We start from the raw sequence: 24,206 nt of genomic DNA, 5'->3' as shown, positions 1-24,206 counted from the left end.
TCACCGCAGGGCACAAGGCTATCTGTCACCGCAGGGCACGCGGCTGTCACCGCAGGGCACACGGCTATCTGTCACCGCAGGGCACGCAGCTATCTGTCACCGCAGGGCACGCAGCTATCTGTCACCGCAGGGCACGCAGCTATCTGTCACCGCAGGGCACGCAGCTATCTGTCACCGCAGGGCACAAGGCTATCTGTCACTGCAGGGCACGCGGGCACACGGGTATCTGTCACCGCAGGGCACACGGCTATCTGTCACCGCAGGGCACGCGGCTATCTGTCACCGCAGGACACGCGGCTATCTGTCACCGCAGGGCACGCCGCTATCTGTCACCGCAGGGCACGCGGCTATCTGTCACCGCAGGGCACGCGGCTATCTGTCACCGCAGGGCACGCGGCTATCTGTCACCGCAGGGCACGCGGCTATCTGTCACCGCAGGGCACGCGGCTATCTGTCACCGCAGGGCACGCGGCTATCTGTCACCGCAGGGCACGCGGCTATCTGTCACCGCAGGGCACGCGGCTATCTGTCACCGCAGGGCACGCGGCTATCTGTCACCGCAGGGCACGCGGCTATCTGTCACCGCAGGGCACGCGGCTATCTGTCACCGCAGGGCACGCGGCTATCTGTCACCGCAGGGCACGCGGCTATCTGTCACCGCAGGGCACGCGGCTATCTGTCACCGCAGGGCACGCGGCTATCTGTCACCGCAGGGCACGCGGCTATCTGTCACCGCAGGTCACGCGGCTATCTGTCACCGCAGGGCACAAGGCTGTCACCGCAGGGCACGCGGCTATCTGTCACCGCAGGGCACGCGGCTATCTGTCACCGCAGGGCACTCAGCAGTCACCGCAGGGCACAAGGCTATCTGTCACCGCAGGGCACGCAGCAGTCACCGCAGGGCACGCAGCTATCTGTCACCGCAGGGCACGTGGCTATCTGTCACCGCAGGGCACGCAGCAGTCACCGCAGGGCACGCAGCTATCTGTCACCGCAGGGCACGTGGCTATCTGTCACCGCAGGGCACGCAGCAGTCACCGCAGGGCACGCAGCTATCTGTCACCGCAGGGCACGCCGCTATCTGTCACTGCAGGGCACGCAGCTATCTGTCACCGCAGGGCACGCAGCTATCTGTCACCGCAGGGCACACAGCTATCTGTCACCGCAGGGCACAAGGCTATCACCGCAGGGCACGCGGCAAGCTGTCACCGCAGGGCACGCGGTTTCTGTCACCGCAGGGCACGCGGCTATCTGTCACCGCAGGGCACGCGGCTATCTGTCACCGCAGGGCACGCCGCTATCTGTCACCGCAGGGCACGCCGCTATCTGTCACCGCAGGGCACGCGGTTTCTGTCACCGCAGGGCACGCGGCTATCTGTCACCGCAGGGCACGCGGCTATCTGTCACCGCAGGGCACGCGGCTATCTGTCACCGCAGGGCACGCGGCTATCTGTCACCGCAGGGCACGCGGCTATCTGTCACCGCAGGGCACGCGGCTATCTGTCACCGCAGGGCACGCGGCTATCTGTCACCGCAGGGCACGCGGCTATCTGTCACCGCAGGGCACGCGGCTATCTGTCACCGCAGGGCACGCAGCTATCTGTCACCGCAGGGCACGCCGCTATCCGTCGCCAGCACACGGCTATCTGCCACCAGCACACGGCTATCTGTCACCGCAGGGCACACAGCTGTCACTCACAGTATGTACATGATGACTCCGATTGCCCAGCAGTCCACAGGACGTCCGTATCTCTGCCGTGCGACCACCTCAGGGGCTGCAGAGAATCGCAAGCATCAGAACATCCCCTGTGCCCTTAACCATTACGCCACCCAAACGCCCCTCTGATCAGTGAGGGGCAGGTTTCAGGGTGCTGCGGTGGGGTAGGTAGGGGTGTGTGCAGGCCTCCGGCTGTAGTGCAGAGGGGGTGGGGAGGGTGCAGGTCTCAGGGTGCACAATTTGTGGGGGGGGGGGGCAGGTTTCAGGATACAGCAGTGGGGTGCAGTGCTGTGTGGGGGGGAGGAGGGTGCAGGCCTTGGGGTGTGGGTGTTGGATGCAGGTCTCAGTGTAGTGCAGGTTTCAGGGTACAGTGCGTTGTTGGGGTGCTGGTCTAAGGGTACGGGGTGGGGTGCAGCTCTCGGGTGCACTGCAGGTCTCGGGGTGCAGGGGTGGTGTGCAGATCTCAGAGGTCAGTGCGAGGTGGGCTGAAGTTCTCCGAGTGCAGTGCAGGGGCAGGGTTCAGCTCTGAGGGTGCAGTGTGGGGGCGGGGTTCAGCTCTCAGGGTGCAGTGTGGGGGCGGGGTTCAGCTCTCAGGGTGCAGTGCAGGGGTGGGGTTCAGCTCTGAGGGTGCAGTGTAGGGGCGGGGTTCAGCTCTCAGGGTGCAGTGTGGGGGCGGGGTTCAGCTCTCAGGGTGCAGTGTGGGGGCGGGGTTCAGCTCTCAGGGTGCAGTGTGGGGGCGGGGTTCAGCTCTCAGGGTGCAGTGTGGGGGCGGGTTTCAGCTCTCAGGGTGCAGTGTGGGGGCGGGGTTCAGCTCTCAGGGTGCAGTGTGTGGGTGGGTTGAAGGTTTCAGGATGCAGTGCTGCTGGGTGACATGCAGGCTTCAGGATGCGGGGTTGGAGTACAGGTGTCGGGGTGCAGTGCAGGTCTCAGAGGTCAGTGCGGGTGGGGTGAAGTTCTCCGGGTGCAGTGCGGTGGTGGGGTGCAGGTTTCGGGGTGCAGGGTGGTGGTGGGTGCAGGTTTCAGGGTCCAGTGCGGGGGTGGGGTGCAGCTCTCAGGGTGCAGTGCGGGGTGCAGCTCTCAGGGTGCAGCTCTCAGGGTGCAGTGTGGGGGCGGGGTTCAGCTCTGAGGGTACAGTGTGGGGGCGGGGTTCAGCTCTCAGGGTGCAGTGTGGGGGTGGGTTGCAGGTTTCAGGATGCAGTGCTGCTGGGTGACATGCAGGCTTCAGGATGCGGGGTTGGAGTACAGGTGTCGGGGTGCAGTGCAGGTCTCAGAGGTCAGTGCGGGTGGGGTGAAGTTCTCCGGGTGCAGTGCGGTGGTGGGGTGCAGGTTTCGGGGTGCAGGGTGGTGGTGGGTGCAGGTTTCAGGGTCCAGTGCGGGGGTGGGGTGCAGCTCTCAGGGTGCAGTGCGGGGTGCAGCTCTCAGGGTGCAGCTCTCAGGGTGCAGTGCAGGGTGCAGCTCTCAGGGTGCAGTGCGGGGTGCAGCTCTCAGGGTGCAGTGCAGGGTGCAGCTCTCAGGATGCAGTGCTGCTGGGTGATGTTCAGGTCTCAGGGTACAGTGCGAGTGGGGTGCAGCTCTCACGGTGCAGCGTGGGGTTAATTTTAGTGCGGGGTGGGGTGCAGGTTTCAGGGACAGTGGAGGGGGTGGCGTGCAGGTTTCAGGGTACAGTGTGGGGATGGGGTGCTGGTCTTGGTGCAGAGCAGGTATCGGGTGCATCTCTCGGTACAGTGCGGGTATGGGGTGCAGGTGTCGGTTTACAGTGCAGGTGTGGGTTGGGTTGGGTTGCAGCTCTCAGGGTGTAGAGCGGGGTGGGTGCAGGTTTCAGGATGCAGTCTGGGTGTGAGGTGCAGCTCTCAGGGTGTAGAGCGGGGTGGGTGCAGGTTTCAGGATGCAGTCTGGGTGTGAGTTGCAGCTCTCAGGGTGTAGAGCGGGGTGGGTGCAGGTTTCAGGATGCAGTCTGGGTGTGAGGTGCAGCTCTCAGGGTGTAGAGCGGGGTGGGTGCAGGTTTCAGGATGCAGTCTGGGTGTGAGGTGCAGCTCTCAGGGTGTAGAGCGGGGTGGGTGCAGGTTTCAGGATGCAGTCTGGGTGTGAGGTGCAGCTCTCAGGGTGTAGAGCGGGGTGGCGTGCAGGTTTCAGGGTACAGTGCGGGGATGGGGTGCTGGTCTCAGGGTGCCGTGCGGGTGTAGGGTGCCGGTGTCAGTGTGCAGTGCAGGTGTTGGGTGGATTGCAGGTTTCAGGATGCAGGGTGGGGTGCAGGTCTCAGGGGTCAGTGCAGGATGGGGTGCAGCTCTCAGGGTGCAGTGCGGTGTGCAGCTGCAGTGCGGGGTGGGGTGCAGTGTGAGGTGCAGCTCTCAGGGTGCAGTACAGGGTGGGGTGCAGGTTTGAGGGTGCAGTGCAGGGGTGGGGTGCTCCTCTCAGGGTGCAGTGTGGTATGCAGCTCTCAGGGTACAGTGCAGAGTGGGATGCAGGTTTCAGGATGCAGTGCGGGTGTTAGGTACAGGTTTGAGGGTGCAGTGCGGGGTGGGGTGTAGGTTTCTTTGGAGTGTGTGGGGTGAGTGTGGGAGTGGGGTGCTGGTCTCAGGGTGCGGGCAGGGGGGGTGCAGGTCTCAGGGTGCAGTGGGGGGGAGCTCAGGGGACAGTGTGGGTGCATGGGGAGGGGACAGTGTGGGTGCATGGGGAGGGGATTGTGTGGGTGCATGGGGAGGGGACTGTGTGGGTGCATGGGGAGGGGACAGTGTGGGTGCATGGGGAGGGGACAGTGTGGGTGCAGTGGGGAGGGGACTGTGTGGGTGCAGTGGGGAACAGTGTGGGAAGTCCGGGGGGGTCTCACCCAGGTACTCCGGGGTCCCGCATGGCTCCTTGATCAGACTAGTCTCTAGTTTGGCCAAATGGAAATCACTGATCACTATCTTCGAATTCTTCAGACGATTAAAATACAGCAAGTTCTCCAACTGGGGCGGGGGGAGGGAGAAGCGGAGAGAGAAGGGGAGAGAGAGAAGGGGAGAGAGAGTGGGAGAGAGAGAAGGGGAGAGAGAAGGGGAGAGAGAAGGGGAGAGAGAAGGGGAGAGAGAGGGGGAGAGAGAGAAGGGGAGAGAGAGGGGGAGAGAGAGAAGGGGAGAGAAAGTGTTATCTAAACTATAATATTATGTCTAACATTACAAGGTATATAGCATCAAAGATTGGATCTTTAATAATGCACAGCTGGGATATTTTGGGCCTGAATGCTTTTGGGTCTAAAACACAAGATTCAGACTTTATAAATAAATTCACAAATGTGTATGTTTTGATTCTCCATGAAACCTGGACCCAAACAGAGGATGCATGTCCCATACATGTGGGTTACAGGTTACAGGGAGCGGAAGCGTCTCATACATGTGGGTTACAGGGAGCGGAGGCGTCTCTCACAAGTGTGGGTTACAGGGAGCAGAGGTGTCTCTCATACGTGTGGTTACAGGGAGCGGAGGTATCTCTCATACATGTGGGTTACAGAGAGCGGATGTGTCTCTCATACGTGTGGTTACAGGGAGCGGAGGTATCTCTCATACGTGTGGTTACAGGGAGCGGAGGTATCTCTCATACGTGTGGGTTACAGGGAGCGGAGGTGTCTCTCATACATGTTGGTTACAGGGAGCGGAGGTATCTCTCATACGTGTGGGTTACAGGGAGCGGAGGCATGTCTCATACATGTGGGTTACAGGGAGCAGAGGCGTGTCTCATACATGTGGGTTACAGGGAGCGGAGGCGTGTCTCATACATGTGGGTTACAGGGAGCGGGGCGTCTCATACATGTGGGTTACAGGGAGCGGAGGCGTGTCTGATACGTGTGGGCTACTGGGAGCCAAGGCGTCTCATACGTGTGGGCTACAGGGAGCGGAGGCATGTCTCATACGTGTGGGTTACAGGGAGCGGGGCGTCTCTCATACGTGTGGGTTACAGGGAGCGGAGGTGTCTCATACGTGTGGGCTACAGGGAGCGGAGGTGTCTCATACGTGTGGGTTACAGGGAGCGGGGCGTCTCATACGTGTGGGTTACAGGGAGCGGAGGTGTCTCATACGTGTGGGTTACAGGGAGCGGGGCGTATCCCATGTGTGTGGGTTACAGGGAGTGGAGGCGTCTCTCATACGTGTGGGTTACAGGGAGCGGAGGCATGTCTCTTATACGTGTGGATTACAGGGAGCAGAGGCGTGTCTCTCATACGTGTGGGTTACAGGGAGCGGAGGCGTGTCTCTTATATGTGTGGATTACAGGAAGCGGAGGTGTGTCTTATACGTGTGGGTTACAGGGAGTGGAGGCGTGTCTCTTATACGTGTGGTTACAGGGAGCAGAGACGTGTCCCATACATGTGAGTTACAGGGAGCAGAGGCATGTCTCATATATGTTGGTTACAGGGAGCAGAGGCATGTCTCATACGTGTGGTTTACAGGGAGCGGAAGTGTCTCTCATACGTGTGGGTTACAGGGAGCAGAGGCATGTCTCATACATGTGGGTTATAGGGAGCGGGGCATCTCTCATACGTGTGGGTTACAGGGAGCAGAGGTGTGTCTCATACGTGTGGGTTACTGGGAGTGGAGGCATCTCTCATACGTGTGGGTTACAGGGAGCGGGGCGTGTCTGATATGTGTGGGCTACTGGGAGTGGAGGCGTCTCATACGTGTGGGTTACAGGGAGCGGAGGCATGTCTCATACGCGTGGGTTACAGGGAGCGGAGGCGTGTCTCATACGCGTGGGTTACAGGGAGCGGAGGCGTGTCTCATACGCGTGGGTTACAGGGAGCGGAGGCATGTCTCATACGCGTGGGTTACAGGGAGCGGAGGCGTGTCTCATAAGCGTGGGTTACAGGGAGCGGAGGCGTGTCTCATACGTGTGGGTTACAGGGAGCGTAGGCGTGTCTCATACGTTTGGGTTACAGGGAGCGGGGCATCTCATACGTGTGGGTTACAGGGAGCGGATGTGTCTCTCATACCTGTGGGTTACAGAGAGCGGATGTGTCTCTCATACGTGTGGTTACAGGGAGCGGATGTGTCTCTCATACGTGTGGTTACAGGGAGCGGAGGTATCTCTCATACGTGTGGGTTACAGGGAGCGGAGGTGTCTCTCATACATGTTGGTTACAGGGAGCGGAAGCGTGTCTCTTATATGTGTGGGTTACAGGGAGCAGAGGCGTGTCTCATACGTGTGGGTTACAGGGAGCGGAGGCGTGTCTCATACATGTGGGTTACAGAGAGCGGATGTGTCTCTCATACGTGTGGTTACAGGGAGCGGAGGTATCTCTCATACGTGTGGGTTACAGGGAGCGGATGTGTCTCTCATACGTGTGGTTACAGGGAGCGGAGGTATCTCTCATACGTGTGGTTACAGGGAGCGGAGGTATCTCTCATACGTGTGGGTTACAGGGAGCGGAGGCATGTCTCATACATGTGGGTTACATGGAGCGGGGCGTCTCATACGTGTGGGTTACAGGGAGAGGAGGCGTGTCTCATACATGTGGGTTACAGAGAGCGGATGTGTCTCTCATACGTGTGGTTACAGGGAGCGGAGGTATCTCTCATACGTGTGGGTTACATGGAGCGGGGCGTCTCATACGTGTGGGTTACAGGGAGCGGAGGCGTGTCTCATACATGTGGGTTACAGAGAGCGGATGTGTCTCTCATACGTGTGGTTACAGGGAGCGGAGGTATCTCTCATACGTGTGGGTTACAGGGAGCGGATGTGTCTCTCATACGCGTGGTTACAGGGAGCGGAGGTATCTCTCATACGTGTGGTTACAGGGAGTGGAGGTATCTCTCATACGTGTGGGTTACAGGGAGCGGAGGCATGTCTCATACATGTGGGTTACATGGAGCGGGGCGTCTCATACGTGTGGGTTACAGGGAGCGGAGGCGTGTCTCATACATGTGGGTTACAGGGAGCGGAGGCATCTATTATACGTGTGGGTTACAGGGAACGGAGGCGTGTCTGATACGTGTGGGCTACTGGGAGCCAAGGCGTCTCATACGTGTGGGATACAGGGAGCTGAGGTGTCTCATACGTGTGGGTTACAGGGAGCGGAGGTGTCTCATACGTGTGGGTTACAGGGAGCGGGGCGTCTCTCATACGTGTGGGTTACAGGGAGCGGGGCGTATCCCATGTGTGTGGGTTACAGGGAGTGGAGGCGTCTCTCATATGTGTTGGTTACAGGGAGCGGAGACGTGTCTCATACGTGTGGGTTACAGGGAGCAGAGGCATGTCTCATATATGTGTGGATTACAGGGAGCGGAGGTGTGTCCCATACATGTGAGTTACAGGGAGCAGAGGCATGTCTCATATATGTTGGTTACAGGGAGTAGAGGCATGTCTCATACGTGTGGTTTACAGGGAGCGGAAGTGTCTCTCATACGTGTGGGTTACAGGGAGCAGAGGTGTGTCTCATACATGTGGGTTATAGGGAGCGGGGCATCTCTCATACGTGTGGGTTACAGGGAGCAGAGGCGTGTCTCATACGTGTGGGTTACTGAGAGTGGAGGCATCTCTCATACGTGTGGGTTACAGGGAGCGGGGCGTGTTTGATATGTGTGGGCTACTGGGAGTGGAGGCGTCTCATACGTGTGGGTTACAGGGAGCGAAGGCGTGTCTCATACGTGTGGGTTACAGGGAGCGGAGGCATGTCTCATACGCGTGGGTTACAGGGAGCGGAGGCGTGTCTCATACGCGTGGGTTACAGGGAGCGGAGGCGTGTCTCATACGTGTGGGTTACAGGGAGCGTAGGCGTGTCTCATACGTGTGGGTTACAGGGAGCGGAGGCGTGTCTCATACGTTTGGGTTACAGGGAGCGGGGCATCTCTCAAACGTGTGGGTTACAGGGAGCAGAGGCGTGTCTCATACGTGTGGGTTACAGGGAGCGGGGCGTCTCTTATATGTGTGGGTTACAGGGAGTGGTGGTGTGCCAGAGAGCAGAGAGAGAGACTGTGCCAGCGTTGTGAGCAGAGAGACAAAGAGACTGTGCCAGTGGTGTGAGCAGTGAGAGAGACTGTGCCAGTGGTGTGAGCAGAGAGCGAGAGACTGTGCCAGCGGTGTGAGCAGGGAGAGAGACTGTGCCAGCGGTGTGACCAGAGAGAGAGATAGAGAGACTTTGCCAGCGGTGTGAGCAGAGAGAGACTGTGCCAGCGGTGTGAGCAGAGAGAGGGAGGGAAAGAGAGAGAGAGAGAGAGAGAGAGAGAGAGAGACACTGTGCCAGCAGTGTGAGCAGGGAGAGAGAGAAAATGTGCCAGCGGTGTGAACAGAGAGAGTGAGAGACTGTGCCAGCAGTGTGAGCAGAGAGAGAGAGACTGTGCCAGCGGTGTGAGCAGGGAGAGAGTGTGCCAGCGGTGTGAGCACAGAGAGACTGGGCCAGCGGTGTGAGCAGGGTGAGAGAGACTGTGCCAGCGGTGTGAGCAGTGAGAGAGACTGTGCCAGCGGTGTGAGCAGGGAGAGAGACTGTGCCAGCGGTGTGAGCAGGGAGAGAGAGACTGTGCCAGCGGTGTGAGCAGGGAGAGAGAGACTGTGCCAGCGGTGTGAGCAGGGAGAGACTGTGCCAGCGGTGTGAGCAGGGAGAGACTGTGCCAGCGGTGTGAGCAGAGGGAGTCTGTGCCAGCGGTGTGAGGTCTGTATTAGAAGCCCCCAGTAGCTCTCTTTATTAGAATCCCCCATATCTCTCTGTATTCGAAGTCCCCCATATCTCCCTGTATTACAAGCCACCCCCCATATTTCTCTCTAATAGAAGGCGCCTCCCCCCACTCACCTTCAGGTTCCTGTGTACGATTCTCAGTGAGTGTAGATACGTCACAGCCTCCAGTACCTGCCGGATAACGTTACTTGTGTCCCGCTCCGAATAATACCCCTGATCTAGGATCCAGTCAAACACTTCGCGGCCCGACGCCCTGGGGGACAGATACGTGTGTCATATATATATATATTCCCAGAATCCCTTGCTGCAGCTGTAGCACTGTATGCTAGGAGATAATGGTGAAAAGCAGGGTTGCAGATCTAACACGTGAATTTGCTCACAAGTAATATTTTTATATGCTATATGCTAGATGGTGGAGGGTTTTTAGTCACCTTTTCTCCCACCATAACTGAAATAATGTGTGATGAAGACCTACTCATGTCTCAAGTTGCAAAGCCAGTACAACCAATCTCACACTGACGAGACCCACAAGGTCGAAACAGTCTGTCTGTGAGTGGGTTTATTGGCTTTGCATTTCATCCCAGGCTATGTTTAAAAGCTGTGTTTAAAGCAGCATGCATTGGCTTAAGGGTTTAACCATGTAATGTGGTCTTGAGACAAAAGGTGGCACTGTGTGCTCATTTGCATGTCATTTCCCAGAATCCCTTGCTGCAGTGGTAGCACTTTATGCTACGGAATAATGGTGAAAAGCAGGGTTGCAGACCTAAGACATGTGAATGTGCTCACAAGTGATATTTTTATATGCTATACGGTGGAGGGTTTTTAGTCACCTTTTTACCCACCATAACTTAAAAAATAAATATATATATATATATATATATATACAGTGTTCGACAAACCTATACATTTGCTCGCCCCGGGCGAGTGGATTTAACCCCCGGGCGAGTAAATATTGGCCCAAGCAGCACACGTTTGGTACTCGGTGGCGAGTAGATTTTTTTGTGTGGCGAGTAGATTTTTTGGTGATTTGTCAACCACTGTATATATATATATATATATATATATAGCACTCATGGGAAGAGAGTTCTCTTGTGTCAGTAGTGACTCATAAAACTGCGGCCTCGGTTTAGGCCACCGCTAAGTGTCCTGAACAGTTGTATACATTTGTATTCATGCAACTGTCTCTCTTTCGGTGTTCTAAGAGTACCTTTGAGTATGTTCACCTTCAGATCGTTCATCTTATGGCTAGAGTCAGAGAAATGTTCGCCAACAGGACTGTCTCTTGTTCCGCGTGTGATGCTGTGGCGATGCAGATTAATTCTGTTGTTTAGCCCCTGTCCCGTGTCTCCTATGTAGTATCAGCCCCCTGGGCATTTCATGCACATGATGAGGTACGCAACATAGCTGGAGGAACAGGGGAACCTTCCTCTGATTTTGTACTCCAGATTCCTGTGTGGTATTTATTTATTTATAAAATATTTTACCAGGAAGAAATACATTGAGAGTTACCTCTCGTTTTCAAGTATGTCCTGGGCACAGAGTTAAGACAAATAATACATGGTTACAAATACAGTTACATAAATGAACAGGGTATACACTATATACAAGACATTGCATGCACAGTTAAAGATAATATATATTATGGGCGCTGTATTGTATATGCTGTATTGTGCCCGCTGTGTGGAGAATTGCGCAGGTTTTGCATCTTGCGTCCTGGCATGGTCTTGTCCCACATTCAGTTGTACTGTTGAATACTTTACTCCTCACCATTATTTTCTTGAGATTATGAGGTTGTCTGTATGATAATAAGGGTGTTCCAGGGAAGACCTGTTGCAGTTTTGTATCTTCCTGGAGAATGGCTTGTAGTTCCCTGGCTATCTTGCGTAAGGCTTCTAGGTGTGGATTATATGTGACCACCAAAAGTACCCTGTCACTTGTCTCTTTCTGTCTGTATTCAAGGAGATCACTTATTGGTATTCTGGTGGCTTGGTGGATTTGCTGGTTTACAATTCTGTGGTTATATCCACGGTTTATGAAATCCGATCTCAAGGCTGTAATCCGATGGCCTCTGTCTGCTGTGACGGAGCATATCTGGTTGTATCGTATGGCTTGACTGTAGATGGTTGCATGTTTGGTGTGTGTCGGGTGGAAGCTGTTGTCCCTCAAATAGCTGGCTCTGTCTGTAGGTTTGCGGTATACAGAAGTCTGTAGTTGGTTGTTTTTTTATAGTAATGATGGTGTCTAGTCTATATACTTCGTCCCGGGAATGGGTAAGTTGAGGTTGATGGTCGGGTGGAACGTATTGAAGTTCTCATGGAACTGTATGAAGTCCTGTTCCTAAACCGATACCGCAGCTTCATGAGTCACTACTCTGAAACAAGAGAACTCTCTTCCCATGAGTGATAAAGGCCACGTCTATACATACAGCGCTATATGAATGCACACACAGCTGTCTCTTACACATACATATGTACAATGTAATTCTATCCCTATATACCAATAGCGACCACATAGTATCCACACACACTAATAGTAATGCAGCACCCTCTTACATTTCTACACCTACCCACAGCATTGGTATACACTCCCACACAAACCTTTTGTAAAGCACTGTATACACTGTGGACACTTTATACATTTATATTTGCACACATACATACACACACACACATTTGTATCGTATTTGCTGATGTTTATTTTTTATTTATGTAGCCCTGGGTAGTCTTGGGGCTATAGGTCTGCCCTCCCCCTGGCATAATACCTGCTAAGGGCAGGTTTGCCAGGAGCAATCATGGGTTTTCCCCACACATGCAGTGCAGTGAGTCAGTGAAGGTAGTGTCATCAGGCCTTGTGTCCAATTAGAGACACAGGGGTGGTGCTTACTGGAGCTACTTACTGCATGGCACTTCCTGATTTAGTCAGTCTGTCCTTACCGTGAGAGGGGCAAGGTTACCCGTACCCAGCTGTCAGGGCTCAGGCAGGCTTGAGGCCCTCCCTCCGGGGACCGTGGGGGTAAACCTATACCTCCTATCCCACCAGGGGATAGGGGAAGAGCAAGAACCACTCTTGGCTGTGAGTGTGTTCAGGGATATCCTGAAGGTGAAGATCCTTCAACTGCTGTGATTGTGGCTGCTGAAGAAGGAACTCAAATAAAGCATCCTGACCTTCTTTAAAATACCTCCTGCCTGAGACTGAAGTATATTGGGAGGAGGGGGACGTGTTCTTTTGCAGAGACTTCACCCCATACAGCTGGGAGCTGCACAAGATGGAGGCGCTGCACCTGTGAGTAGAATTTGGGTAAAACCCCAGAAGCCTGTCCTGTTATTCCCCTTTACCACCATGCGGGAAACTCAGGGCCCCCTGTTACCAGCAGGTATGCACCACACGAGATCATGTAACCTGAGTAGTATTTCCCCTAGGAGACCCTATGTGAGATTGGGTAGGGGAAACAGGGTTAAATTTAGTTGTCGGTCGTTTGTATTTAGTTGTTCATATGATACATATTGATTTATCTATGGTATTGTTTGGGTTTTATCTATTTTGCTTAGTTCTCCATAACACTGTAGGTCTCCATTCACTAGCTTTCTAGATTCATTAGAGTTTTTTGTGTGGTTATAGGTATAGCCATGCATAATAATGGTATATTGCTTTCCTCTCTGTTGGCAGTAAGTCCTGATAAGAACAGGTATGCCAGCAGTAGTTATGGAGGTTTTCCCTCATCCAATGGTGAGGTGCCCTATATATGGAGGGGAGTGGCTGTATGTTCTGAGTCCCTGGATAGTGACATCAGGGATGCGCCTGCCTCCTGAAGTATATAAGGCACAACACAGTTATTGTGTGGAAAAAGCTGTGTGTTCGGCAAGAGTTCTACAATGCTCTCTACGATGTAAATTGTATGGCCTGCATAAGGGATTGTGGGAACACTTTGTGACCCTAGTGATGCAACTAGCGGTCCAGGTTGACCAATCAGCCTGTCTAGCCATTCTGTGTCCAGGGACCTGGCACAGAGAGGGTCTCCCTAGGAGAAGAGGGAACCCCACTTCAATTCAGGAAGGCGTACCTGGCGAAGGGACAGCACGGAGGGATGTGCGGCTAGAGCCGGCAGCTGCATGTGGCAGTCTGCCACATCACCGTCAACAATAAAGATGCCCTGTTTAAAGATACACCCACGGTGTAAGTGTGAAATTACTCGCAAGTGGATGGCACCACCGAGAAGGAGTTCCTCACCAGGACCATCTCCCTGCGGAAGCATAGATCCTGATGAGGTGGAGGCGCTGCACATGATGTAAGTTGAACTCGTACCCACTACCTCAGCTACCTGCCTGTTGATTATCCCCCACTAACATCAAGCGGGAGACTCAGGAGTTCTGTTGCCTACAGGTGCACCATCACACACCCACACACGTAATGAGAGTACCCGGGCCAATGTGAGATTGGGGGGGATAAACCCGTTACATTTTGGAGGCGCTGCTGAGATATATATATAGTATCTACAGGACAGGCTTTTGCTAGGTCACCGGGAAACAGGGAAGTGTATACTGCCACTTTGTGCTGCGTTGGGCAGGGACCGCAGGGATGGTATACCCTGGGAACCTGAGAGGAGTGAGTGGGTCTGGAGAGGGGCTATAGCTGTCCGAGTCACCTTGAGGTTGCGCTAGGGGTAGGACGCCTGAAGGGGTAGACTGTTAACTAATTGTCAGGAATCCTGGAGAGGGTCTGCACTAGGCTGACTAAGAGAGGTAGACGCCCAAGTACTGCATGGGAGCCCCAGAGTACTCTAGCCATTCCAGATCACTTACCAAAGGGAGCACAGACTGGGAGGAAGGAGATACAGTAGACACTGAGAGAGTGAGCCTAGCCTGAGGTAGTGCAGACACGAGTTGAACATATGTTAGGTACACGAGGTGGTGCACCGGGCATGTTTATTGTACGGATGTGGTAGCTGCCCAGCAGAGCGGAGCTCCATGTACAGTAACCCAGTATACCATGAGCAAGAAGTGACCGTCGGAATGGAGGATCTGCAAGGAGCGGAAGGTCCAGGATGTCGGGAAGAGGAAGGGGAACAAGCTACAGAAGAGACTCTTGTGTGTTTGCTATGGAATGGCGTAAAAGCCGTGGCTGCGCCGTGTTTGTCATGCTTTTGTTCTCATGATGATACCCCTGAGAATAGTGAGAATGACAGTCTTGCGCGATGGGAGGAACGAAATGGACTTTGTTACACACCAATTAACAAACAGCCAGACGCTACCTCAAATGGAAAAAAGGACAGTACTTACCAAAATGGCGGTTCCCGCGTTCCCGGGACACCGCGTGGGCCAGCTGCAGAAAGTCTTGCAACTCTGCAGTTTGCAAATTGTTGGCCAGGATTGGCGGCAACGAGGAAACTCCACCCAGTTGGGAAGTTTGGCGCGAAAGCTGGAGCTGTGCCCTCATGGACGATGACTCACCCAGCCCCAGTGCTGGGTCAGCCTACAAAGAGGAGAGACATCCCCCTAGTTTCAACCAGGGGGAGTGGTCTAAAGTTCCACCGGATGCTGATGGAGGAAGTGGGGGGAAGGACAGATCACCCATCCCCTGCACTTCAGTTGCGAAGAGCCATCGATCACTACAGACCACTAGGAAGAGTGCTCCCGTTGGTGACCATGGCTGAGCAAGCGGAGAAAGTGGAACAGAGTCCCTTAATATCCACCCACCCCTACTCGGCTCCAGGAGGCTTCCTGATCATCCGAGTGGAAGGTGTGGAGACAGTGGTCTGTCTCTGCCTGCAGTGCAGACTGCCTGGTGGAGCCGTGGACAGTGAGGCCCGATGCCCTCACTGTAGCCTGCAGTATATGTGGCCCATGACAACTTTTGTGCCGATACAAACTGTGGGGATGAAACACCCTACCCCGACGGTGGCAGCGGAGCTTCCAGGTGCCCTGTGGAGGGAGAATACCGATGCCGTGGAGCCGGAACCCGACCGGGTTCTCCAGCAGGAGAAGCCCAGTCATCGCAAAGGTGACCGGAAAGGAGCCCATAGACGGTCCCCTACCGGAACACCCCGACCGAACTGCAAAATAGAGTCCTCGGACGAGGAGTGTGCCAGGCTGGCAGAGGCACAGGACTTGCTGGAGGAGTACCATGCTACTGGTATTCCGTGGCGAGATGCCATTCCCCGTGGTGTGGAGACACGAAGCCGTGTGTCTCCAGTGCCGCGACAACCCGATCGCCGGAGTCCCACTGCCGTGGTGACTAGCGGATCGGAAGGAGGTCGATCCACCCCGACCCGCGGAGCAGCAGGTTAACCCCGTGCTCACTACAGATCCCGGAGTTGGAAGCGAGCGAAGAGTGGAACCAGGATCAAGCTGGACCGCACAGCAGAAGGGGGTTGCCGGATATCCTCGTGGAGTAAGAGGTCTCGCTTGGGGACCCAACCCGAGATGGCGTCGCAGCACGTGCGGATCCCGAGGCATTTCCGGACGACCTGGGCGGTGTCGAGTGGGAGGCAGTGGCGCCTCTACAGTCGACCCGAGGGAGTCGATCCCCTACGGACAGCCGACGGAACTTGAGAGGACCCGCTACTGAAGGATCGAATGGACATTATGGTGCACGTGAGTCCGGTGTTGCGAAGGAGCAGGCCGTGACCCTGCCGGCACCTACCGTCCATTCCCGTCCCCCAACCCCGTCCATTCCCAGGGTTAGCCCCAAGGCCCTAGTTCAAACCCCTGTCCCTGTCACCTGTTCCTTTGGGTCGACATCTAGTCTGGGTATGTCAGGGGATTCCCGGGGTCCTATCACCGAACGGACTGGAAGCCTGGACTGGGGAACATCTGATGATGGATCGGAGGGTGGAGGGAGGATTTCTCGACGCAGGTCGATAGCTAGCGAAAGCTATAGTGCGCTGAGCATTGAGGGCGGACACTGGTCGCAGTGCAAAGAAAGGGTTATGCGATCTGAGGGTACTTCAGGGGTATCCTCGGGCGGCCCTGATGAGGAGGAGCCGATAGAACCTAGCTCCGAGGAAGCAAGGGAGACTAGGTGGTGGGCACCGTTATACGAGGGGTATGTCGCCTGGCTCGACCGCACCCATTTTCTGCTAGAAAGGGAGGGGGTGGTTGATCACTGGTGGGCTCCCGGAGATTTTGATGATGAGGCATACCTTAGGGCCCTAAGGGTAAGATGGGATCGAATCCAGGGAGGCCTTATTACCCCAAAGGGATCGGCAGGGTTGGATGACCCGGTAGAATCAGATGAGCCCCTGTCATGGGTGTTGCCAGGAGCGGCTGGAAAAAGTAAATTGACTAGGACTTGCCGAGCTGAACGGGCTATCGCAGCTCAGTATAAGCGATCGCATGGGCTCGAATACCCGTATGTACCCGAACCTCTAATGAGAGAAATTGAGGAGAACCGAGAAAGGTGGCTCAAAAACGATATTGAGTACTATATTGTTAATAAGGGAGGGGCCATTAAGGGGATTCAGGCCGAGCAAAGGGTTTCCCAACTCATGCGGGTCTGGAAAATAGGACGCAGTGTGTATATGCACAAGGTGGTATACTGTAACGAGCGGGGGTTACCATGAGAATACAGTGTAACTGTTCATGATGCAGCGGGGCGGGAGGTGAAGAAACCAGACCCTCGTCACTATTATTAGGTCCGTCAACGAGTGGTCTGCCTTTTTCTGTACTGCTTACGGCTGGTCCGTGAGCAGATGTTGTATCATTATTATGTGAAGTGATAATGTTTAAATGCTAAGTTTGTGTGTTCTTTTTCAGTGTTTCCTGGAGCAAGGTACACCAAATTTAGGACCCAGCCGGGACGGTGGGGATTCACCAGGGGGAGTATATAGCCATGCATAATAATGGTATATTGCTTTCCTCTCTGTTGGCAGTAAATCCTGGTAAGAACAGGTATGCCAGCAGTAGTTATGGAGGTTTTCCCTCATCCAATGGTGAGGTGCCCTATATATGGAGGGGAGTGGCTGTATGTTCTGAGTCCCTGGATAGTGACATCAGGGATGCGCCTGCCTCCTGAAGTATATAAGGCACAACACAGTTATTGTGTGGAAAAAGCTGTGTGTTCGGCAAGAGTTCTACAATGCTCTCTACGATGTAAATTGTATGGCCTGCATAAGGGATTGTGGGAACACTTTGTGACCCTAGTGACGCAACTAGCGGTCCAGGTTGACCAATCAGCCTGTCTAGCCATTCTGTGTCCAGGGACCTGGCACAGAGAGGGTCTCCCTAGGAGAAGAGGGAACCCCACTTCAATTCAGGAGGGCGTACCTGGCGAAGGGACAGCACGGAGGGATGTGCAGCTAGAGCCGGCAGCTGCATGTGGCAGTCTGCCACATCACCGTCAACAATAAAGATGCCCTGTTTAAAGATACACCCACGGTGTGAGTGTGAAATTACTCGCAAGTGGATGGCACCACCGAGAAGGAGTTCCTCACCAGGACCATCTCCCTGCGGAAGTATAGATCCTGATGAGGTGGAGGCGCTGCACATGATGTAAGTTGAACTCGTACCCACTACCTCAGCTACCTGCCTGTTGATTATCCCCTACTAACATCAAGCGGGAGACTCAGGAGTTCTGTTGCCTACAGGTGCACCATCACACACCCACACACGTAATGAGAGTACCCGGGCCAATGTGAGATTGGGGGGGGATAAACCCGTTACATAGGTATAGGTAGGCATCACTTCATTGTCCTTTTTCTTGATTATATATATATTATATATATATTATATATATATATATATATATGTGTGAGTGTGTATATTTATTTTTTCCAAAATGAGAAAAAAACGTCACTCCTCCTCCCATCCCACACGCTTCCTAACTCTCCTCCTGCCTTCCTTGACTCTTTTTCCGCTGTCTCAGAGGAGGATGCGTCACTGCTGATCTCCTTTTCTCCCTCTACCACATGCCCTCTCGACCCCATTCCCTCCCATCTCTTAAAACCTATTGCTCCTACTATAATCCCTACGTTCACACATATTTTTAACTCTTCCCTCTACTCTGGTACCCTTCCCTCCTCCTTCAAAACATGCAATAGTTATACCATTACTCAAAAACAGGAAGCTTGACCATACCTGTCTTTCTAACTATTGACCTGTCTCCCTCCTGCCTTTTGCCTCCAAACTCCTTGAACATCTGGTATTCTCTCATTTGCTCCATTTTCTGAACGTCTATTCTCTCCTAGACCCTCTACAATCTGACTTCCGCACTGCTCACTCCACTGAAACAGCCCTCACTAAAATAACTAATAACCTCCATGCTGCCAAAGACAGAGGACATTACACTCTGCTCATATTACGCGACTTCTCTGCAGCATTTGACACCGTGGACCACCCTCTTCTCCTTCACATTCTCCATACTCTTGGTATTCATAACAAAGCTCTATCCTGGATCTCCTCCTACCTCTCCCATCATACTTTCAGTGTCTCTTTTGCTAACACCTCCTCCTCTATCGATCTCTCTGTGGGGGTACCCCAGAGCTCTGTCCTGGAACCTCTTCTCTCTGTACACAATTTCTCTAGGTGACCTAATAACATCTCTTGGGTTTAAATATCACCTCTGTGCTGGCGACACACAAATTTACTTTTCTACCCCTGACCTTACACCTGCTTTACAGACCAAAGTTTCTGAATGTCTCTCTCCGATATCATGCTGGATGGCCCTCCGCCGTCTTAAACTTAACATGGCAAAAACAGAGCTCCTCATACTTCCTCCCAAACATGGCCCTACTACCTCCTTCCACATTACTGTTGGAAATACGATCATTCACCCAGTAGCTCAAGCACGCTGCCTAGGGGTCACACTCTACTCCTCTCTCACATTCTCCCCTCACATTCAAAACATTTCTAAAACCTGTCGCCTTTTCCTCCGCAATATAACAAAGATACGTCCTTTCCTCTGTTGCTCGACTGCAAAAACTCTGACTCAGGCCCTCATTCTCTCCCGTCTTGATTACTGTAACCTCCTGCTGTCCGGCTTTCCTGCCTCTCACCTGTCTCCCCTACAATCTATCCTTAACGCTGCTGCCAGAATCACTCTACTCTTTCCTAAATCTGTCTCAGCGTCTCCCCTGCTGAAATCACTCTCCTGGCTTCCTATTAAATCCCGTATCACACACCATTCTCCTCCTCACTTTTAAAGCTTTACACTCTTCTGCCCCTCCTTACATCACATCCCTAATTTCTCGCTATGCACCATCCCAACTCTTGCGTTCTGCTCAAGGATGTCTTCTCTCTACCCCCTTTGTATCTAAAGCCCTCTCCTGCCTTAAACCTTTCTCACTGACTGCCCCGAACCTCTGGAATGTCCTTCCCCTCAATACCCGACGAGCACCCTCTCTATCCACCTTTGAGACCCACCTTAAGACACACTTGCTTAAAGTAGCACCGTGGATAATACTATACATGGCACATAAAGCTTGGCCCCCTGCAGACGCACTTACCAGAACACCCTCCTACTGTATCTGTATGTTCCTCCTACCAATTAGATTGTAAGCTCTTCGGAGCAAGGTCTCCTCTTCCAAAATGTTACATTTATGTCTGATGCACTTATTCCCATGATCTGTTATTTGTATTATTTGTTATTTATATGAGTGTCACGGGTATTACTGCTGTGAAGCGCTATGTACATTAATGGTGCTATATAAAGACATACAGTACATACATACTGTACATTTGTGGTGAGAGCGAAAAGCTGCGTCCCTATGCTGCAGCGACACGTTTTCACCACACAGTGTCAGCACGTACCCAGGAAAATATTCCACTTCCACAGGGGCATGAAAAGCCCTTTCCAGAGAATCTCCCCTCCTAATCCTATACACACAGTAATAATCCTCCCAGCGCAGGCATCCTCTGACCGTCAGGCCACCCATCGGGGACTCTGACCGTCAGGTTGTCTATGACATGTGGTGTGTTATCCCAGTGTATCAGTGTGTCTGTATATGTATCAGTGTGACTGTGTGTGTGTATCAGTGTGTGTATCAGTGTGTATCAATGTGCATGTGTGTGTATCAGTGTTCCTGTGTGTGTGTGTGTGTGTGTGTGTGTGTGTATAAGTGTTCCTGTGTGTGTATCAGTGTGCCTGTGTGTGTGGGTGTGTAAATCAGTGTGTCTGTGTGTGTGTGTAAATCAGTGTCTGCATGTGTAACAGTGTGTCTATCGGTGTCTGTGTGTGTGTGAATCAGTGTTTCTGTGTGTATGTATTAGTGTGTATGTGTGTGTGTGTATCAGTGTGTCTGTGTGTGTACCAGTGTGTCTGTGTGTGGGTCAGTGGGTCTGTGTGTGTGTGCATGCGTATCAGTGTGTCTATCAGTGTGTCTGTCTGTCTGTGTGTGTGTATCAATGTGTCTGTATATATGTGTATGTATATCAGTGTGTCTGTGTGTATCAGTGTGTCTGTATCAGTGTATTTGTGTGTGTACCAGTGTCTGTGTGTATATCAGTGTGTGTGTCTGTATCAATGTGTGCGTGTGTCTGTATCAGTTTGTGTATATCTGTGTGCCTCTGTGTGTATTAGTGTGTGTGTATCAGTATGTCTTTGTGTGTGTATGTGTGTGTGTGTGTGTGTGTGTGTGTATGTATAGCAGTGTATTTGTGTGTGCCTGTATCAGTGTATCTGTGTGTATGTATCAGTGTGTCTGTGTGTATGTGTATCAGTGTATCTGTGTGTGTGTCAGTGTATCAGTGTATCTGTGTCTCAGTGTATCTGTGTATGTGTGTGTGTGTCTGTGTATTTATTTGTGTGTGTCTGTATCAGTGTGTTAGTGAATGATACCGAGTCCGAAATGTCCGAAATATATACAGGAACCTGCCCTAAAATATGAAAGCACTTGCGGCGCTGAAACTCAATGCTGAGATCCCACAGGAAGAGCAGTGTTCCAAATTAGTTCCAAGTGCGGAGTATTTATTTATCTGACGTTTCCGTCCGTGCCTCAAGGAGAAGGTTCCGCTGCGTTGGGCCAACACGGATTAATAAATACTTCCAATTTGGGCACTCATTTGGAGTGTGACTCTTTTTGTTTCATTTCTAGTGAATTACAGAAATTACCCTCCCCTCTGTGACCTCCCCACTCCCCTCTGTGACCTCCCCTCTGTGACCTCCCCACTCCTCTCTGTGACCTCCCACCTTCCCACTGTGACCTCCCCCGTCACCGCTCCCTATTGTGACCTACTGTAACAGGGACTTAACCCTGTCTCAACGAGGCTTCAATAGAAAGCCTTTAGTGATCTGAGTAATCCAGCAGGGAGCTGGTTAATTGCAGCCAAAGTCAATTAACCAGTCTCCACCTGGCTAATCAGATTAGACTAACCAGGTTAAAAAGCCTTCGGCTGGAGACCGTGAGAGACTCCTGAGAACAGTCACAACTGTGCTGCCACAGGGGATGAAGACTTGAGCACACAGAAGGACTGTGTGCTGCCAGCAAGACTCCAGGGACCAGACCTCTATTCCGGGGTGCAGCCAACACCAATTCAGACCCTGACATTAAGGGCCACCTGCTTTGAGGTACCGCTTTTGGACTTTGGGCTCTTAGGCTGAGTCCCCGCTGGCGCTGACCGCGATATGCACTTGGCGAGCTTACCTCTATACAAGTTAGTAATGTGTAATATAATGTGCTCACGTGCGCGCGCGTCAATTACAGTATAATACTGTGTTTAAACCTTAACTTCTATACTTCCGACGCGCGCGCGTACGGCAGTGAGCGGTGACCCGGCAGATGGGAGGAAAGACATGAAAAATGTGAAGTACAAACTCTGCAAGTAAAGTCTGTCCCACTGTGTCTGACTACTGGTTGTGTTTACAGCGTAGACAGAGACAATGTGTTCATGGTGTAAAGAGAGCAGTGTCCCTTCAGGCCTTATTCTGATGATTAAACAGAATCCGGTATTACTAGCCATTAGCTGACATTGAGGCTATCAGCAGTTTTCGACTAGATGCAAACTCTTAACTCAGTATGTATCAGCTTAGGTAGTTATTAGGATCCTTGACATTTTGCCTGCGTAGAAGTGTTTATATTTATTATCCCCTTGTGGTGCTGGACTTTGTTAAACTACATTGACTGTTTTTCACCTGGATTTAACCCTATTTCACCTGGATTCATTCCTTTAGTGCAGGGAAGCGCAAACTTGTCTGGACAGAGACCAATGTTGCAAGGGGCACCAGCTTCTCAGCACCACTGCTTCATGACTGAAGGCGTGATCTGCGCCCTACCAGTACCCCTGATACCGGTCGGATCAGCGGGGAAGAGGGCAGCGGGCACCACAGCCACAAAAAATTAGCAACCACTAACCATTAGCAACTGGAGTATGATTGACATCAGACCCCCTGAGATCACGACGCCAGAAATTCATGGTACAGATCATACCCCGATAGTGCAATATTGTTATAATAAAGTGATGACTTTATCCTAAAATCGATGTGCAGAATACTCACAAATGTGAGATGGAATATGTACACATAATGGTATCTTTGGATGATGCTCCGCCGATTGCGGTAGTGATGGATGGATTCTTGGTCTAGATGTGCGCTTTGGTAACAGATAGGATCTCGGCAGCAGGATCGGACAAGTCTCTGTTTCCCCTGTGGTATGGCGTGCGTCTCACGGGTGCGTGTCAGCGTCTCGGCGATACCGGAAATGACGTCACCGGAATCCAGAGGTTCCGCGGAGTCTGCTGTGAAGTTGGTTGGTCAGCGTCACTCTATGCGTTTCACCTTCCTTGGTTTCATCAGGAGCGCACATCTAGACCAAGAATCTATCCATCACTACCGCAATCGGCGGAGCGTCATCCAAAGATACCATTATGTGTACATATTCCATCTCACATTTGTGAGTATTCTGCACATCGATTTTAGGATAAAGTCATCACTTTATTATAACAATATTGCACTATCAGAATATATTTTCTTCTGTCTTCATATGTTTGCGCTTCCCGACGATCAACTCTACATCCATTTTACACGGGATTGAGAGAGCAATCCCACATTGGGTTACATCTGCATTCATCAAACGTGTTTGTATTTTGTATCACTGTTAATCACTATTGCACTTATTATTTGTTGTACATTGATAATTCAAGCGCCACTATTGATAAGTTCTTTTCCACAGATCATACCCCACCTGCTGATGTCCCCAGCGCAAAGTTCCCTGAGGAAGGGCACATGGGGGCAAGTGAGATCTCCAGTGTGCCCCAACGTGTTACCGCAATTACATGGCCAGAAGAGATGGGGTTAACCCTAGCGGGTGAACACCTATCCCTACAGTTGCACGACTTAGTGCCCTACCTATGACCCCCAGGATTGTGGGCTGTAGCCCAGATGAGAAACCAGAAACGGAATGCTTCACCCTCCCCTGGGGCACGTGGTCCCATGCCCATCTCTGCACCAGGGTTCTTCTCAGCCATGGACTTTTCCAGTGGAGAAATGGTCCATAAAACCGGGGTACCCCACCTCGACCATGGACTTGTATGCCCAGAGGTACTTATCCCAGAACGCTGGACAATGTTCAGAGTTCCCCCAGTAAGAAGGAACAACTACGTGCTATGTGTATGTAACCCAGGTCTCCAGCAGCTCCTAGAGACCCCCCTTCCTTGGAGCAGCGTGGTCGTGGGTGCCGCCGGAGCCAGCGACGGACCCGACGGCTGCTTCCAAAGGTGGGGGCCGGAGCAGGGAGTAGCGTGCTATCTCCGCGAGCAGGCTGGTTGCCGGGGACGCGATCGGGCCGTTGCTAAGGCCGCGATCGCGTTGCTGCGGTCCCGGCAGCTAGCGAGGAGGGCGCTGCCATTGCGGAGAAACTCGCGCATGCGCAGTGATCGCGCAGGCGCAGGTAAGGCCCCAGAGCTAGGGAGAAGTCGCGCGAGT

The 24,206-nt window shown here is 52.9% G+C and overlaps 1 protein-coding gene across 5 annotated transcripts in view; it reads right to left on the bottom strand.

Annotated features, from left to right (window-relative positions):
* CAMKV (CaM kinase like vesicle associated) overlaps nucleotides 1-24,206 on the bottom strand; it is a 75,087-nt gene that overhangs the window by 4,137 nt on the left and 46,744 nt on the right. For all 5 annotated transcript variants that reach the window (XM_075574152.1, XM_075574153.1, XM_075574151.1 and 2 more), the window contains 3 exons: nucleotides 9,471-9,609; nucleotides 4,545-4,665; nucleotides 1,700-1,775 (listed from right to left, as the gene is read on the bottom strand). In XM_075574152.1, coding sequence (XP_075430267.1) covers nucleotides 1,700-1,775; nucleotides 4,545-4,665; nucleotides 9,471-9,609 — 336 coding nt within the window. The remainder of the gene's footprint in view (nucleotides 1-1,699; nucleotides 1,776-4,544; nucleotides 4,666-9,470; nucleotides 9,610-24,206) is intronic.

This window comes from Ascaphus truei, chromosome 17 (genome assembly GCF_040206685.1).
Source record: "Ascaphus truei isolate aAscTru1 chromosome 17, aAscTru1.hap1, whole genome shotgun sequence".
In the NCBI taxonomy this organism is placed as follows: domain Eukaryota; kingdom Metazoa; phylum Chordata; class Amphibia; order Anura; family Ascaphidae; genus Ascaphus; species Ascaphus truei.
The sequence above is the reverse complement of the archived record's forward strand: the minus strand, read 5'-3'. Positions and strand labels throughout refer to the sequence as shown.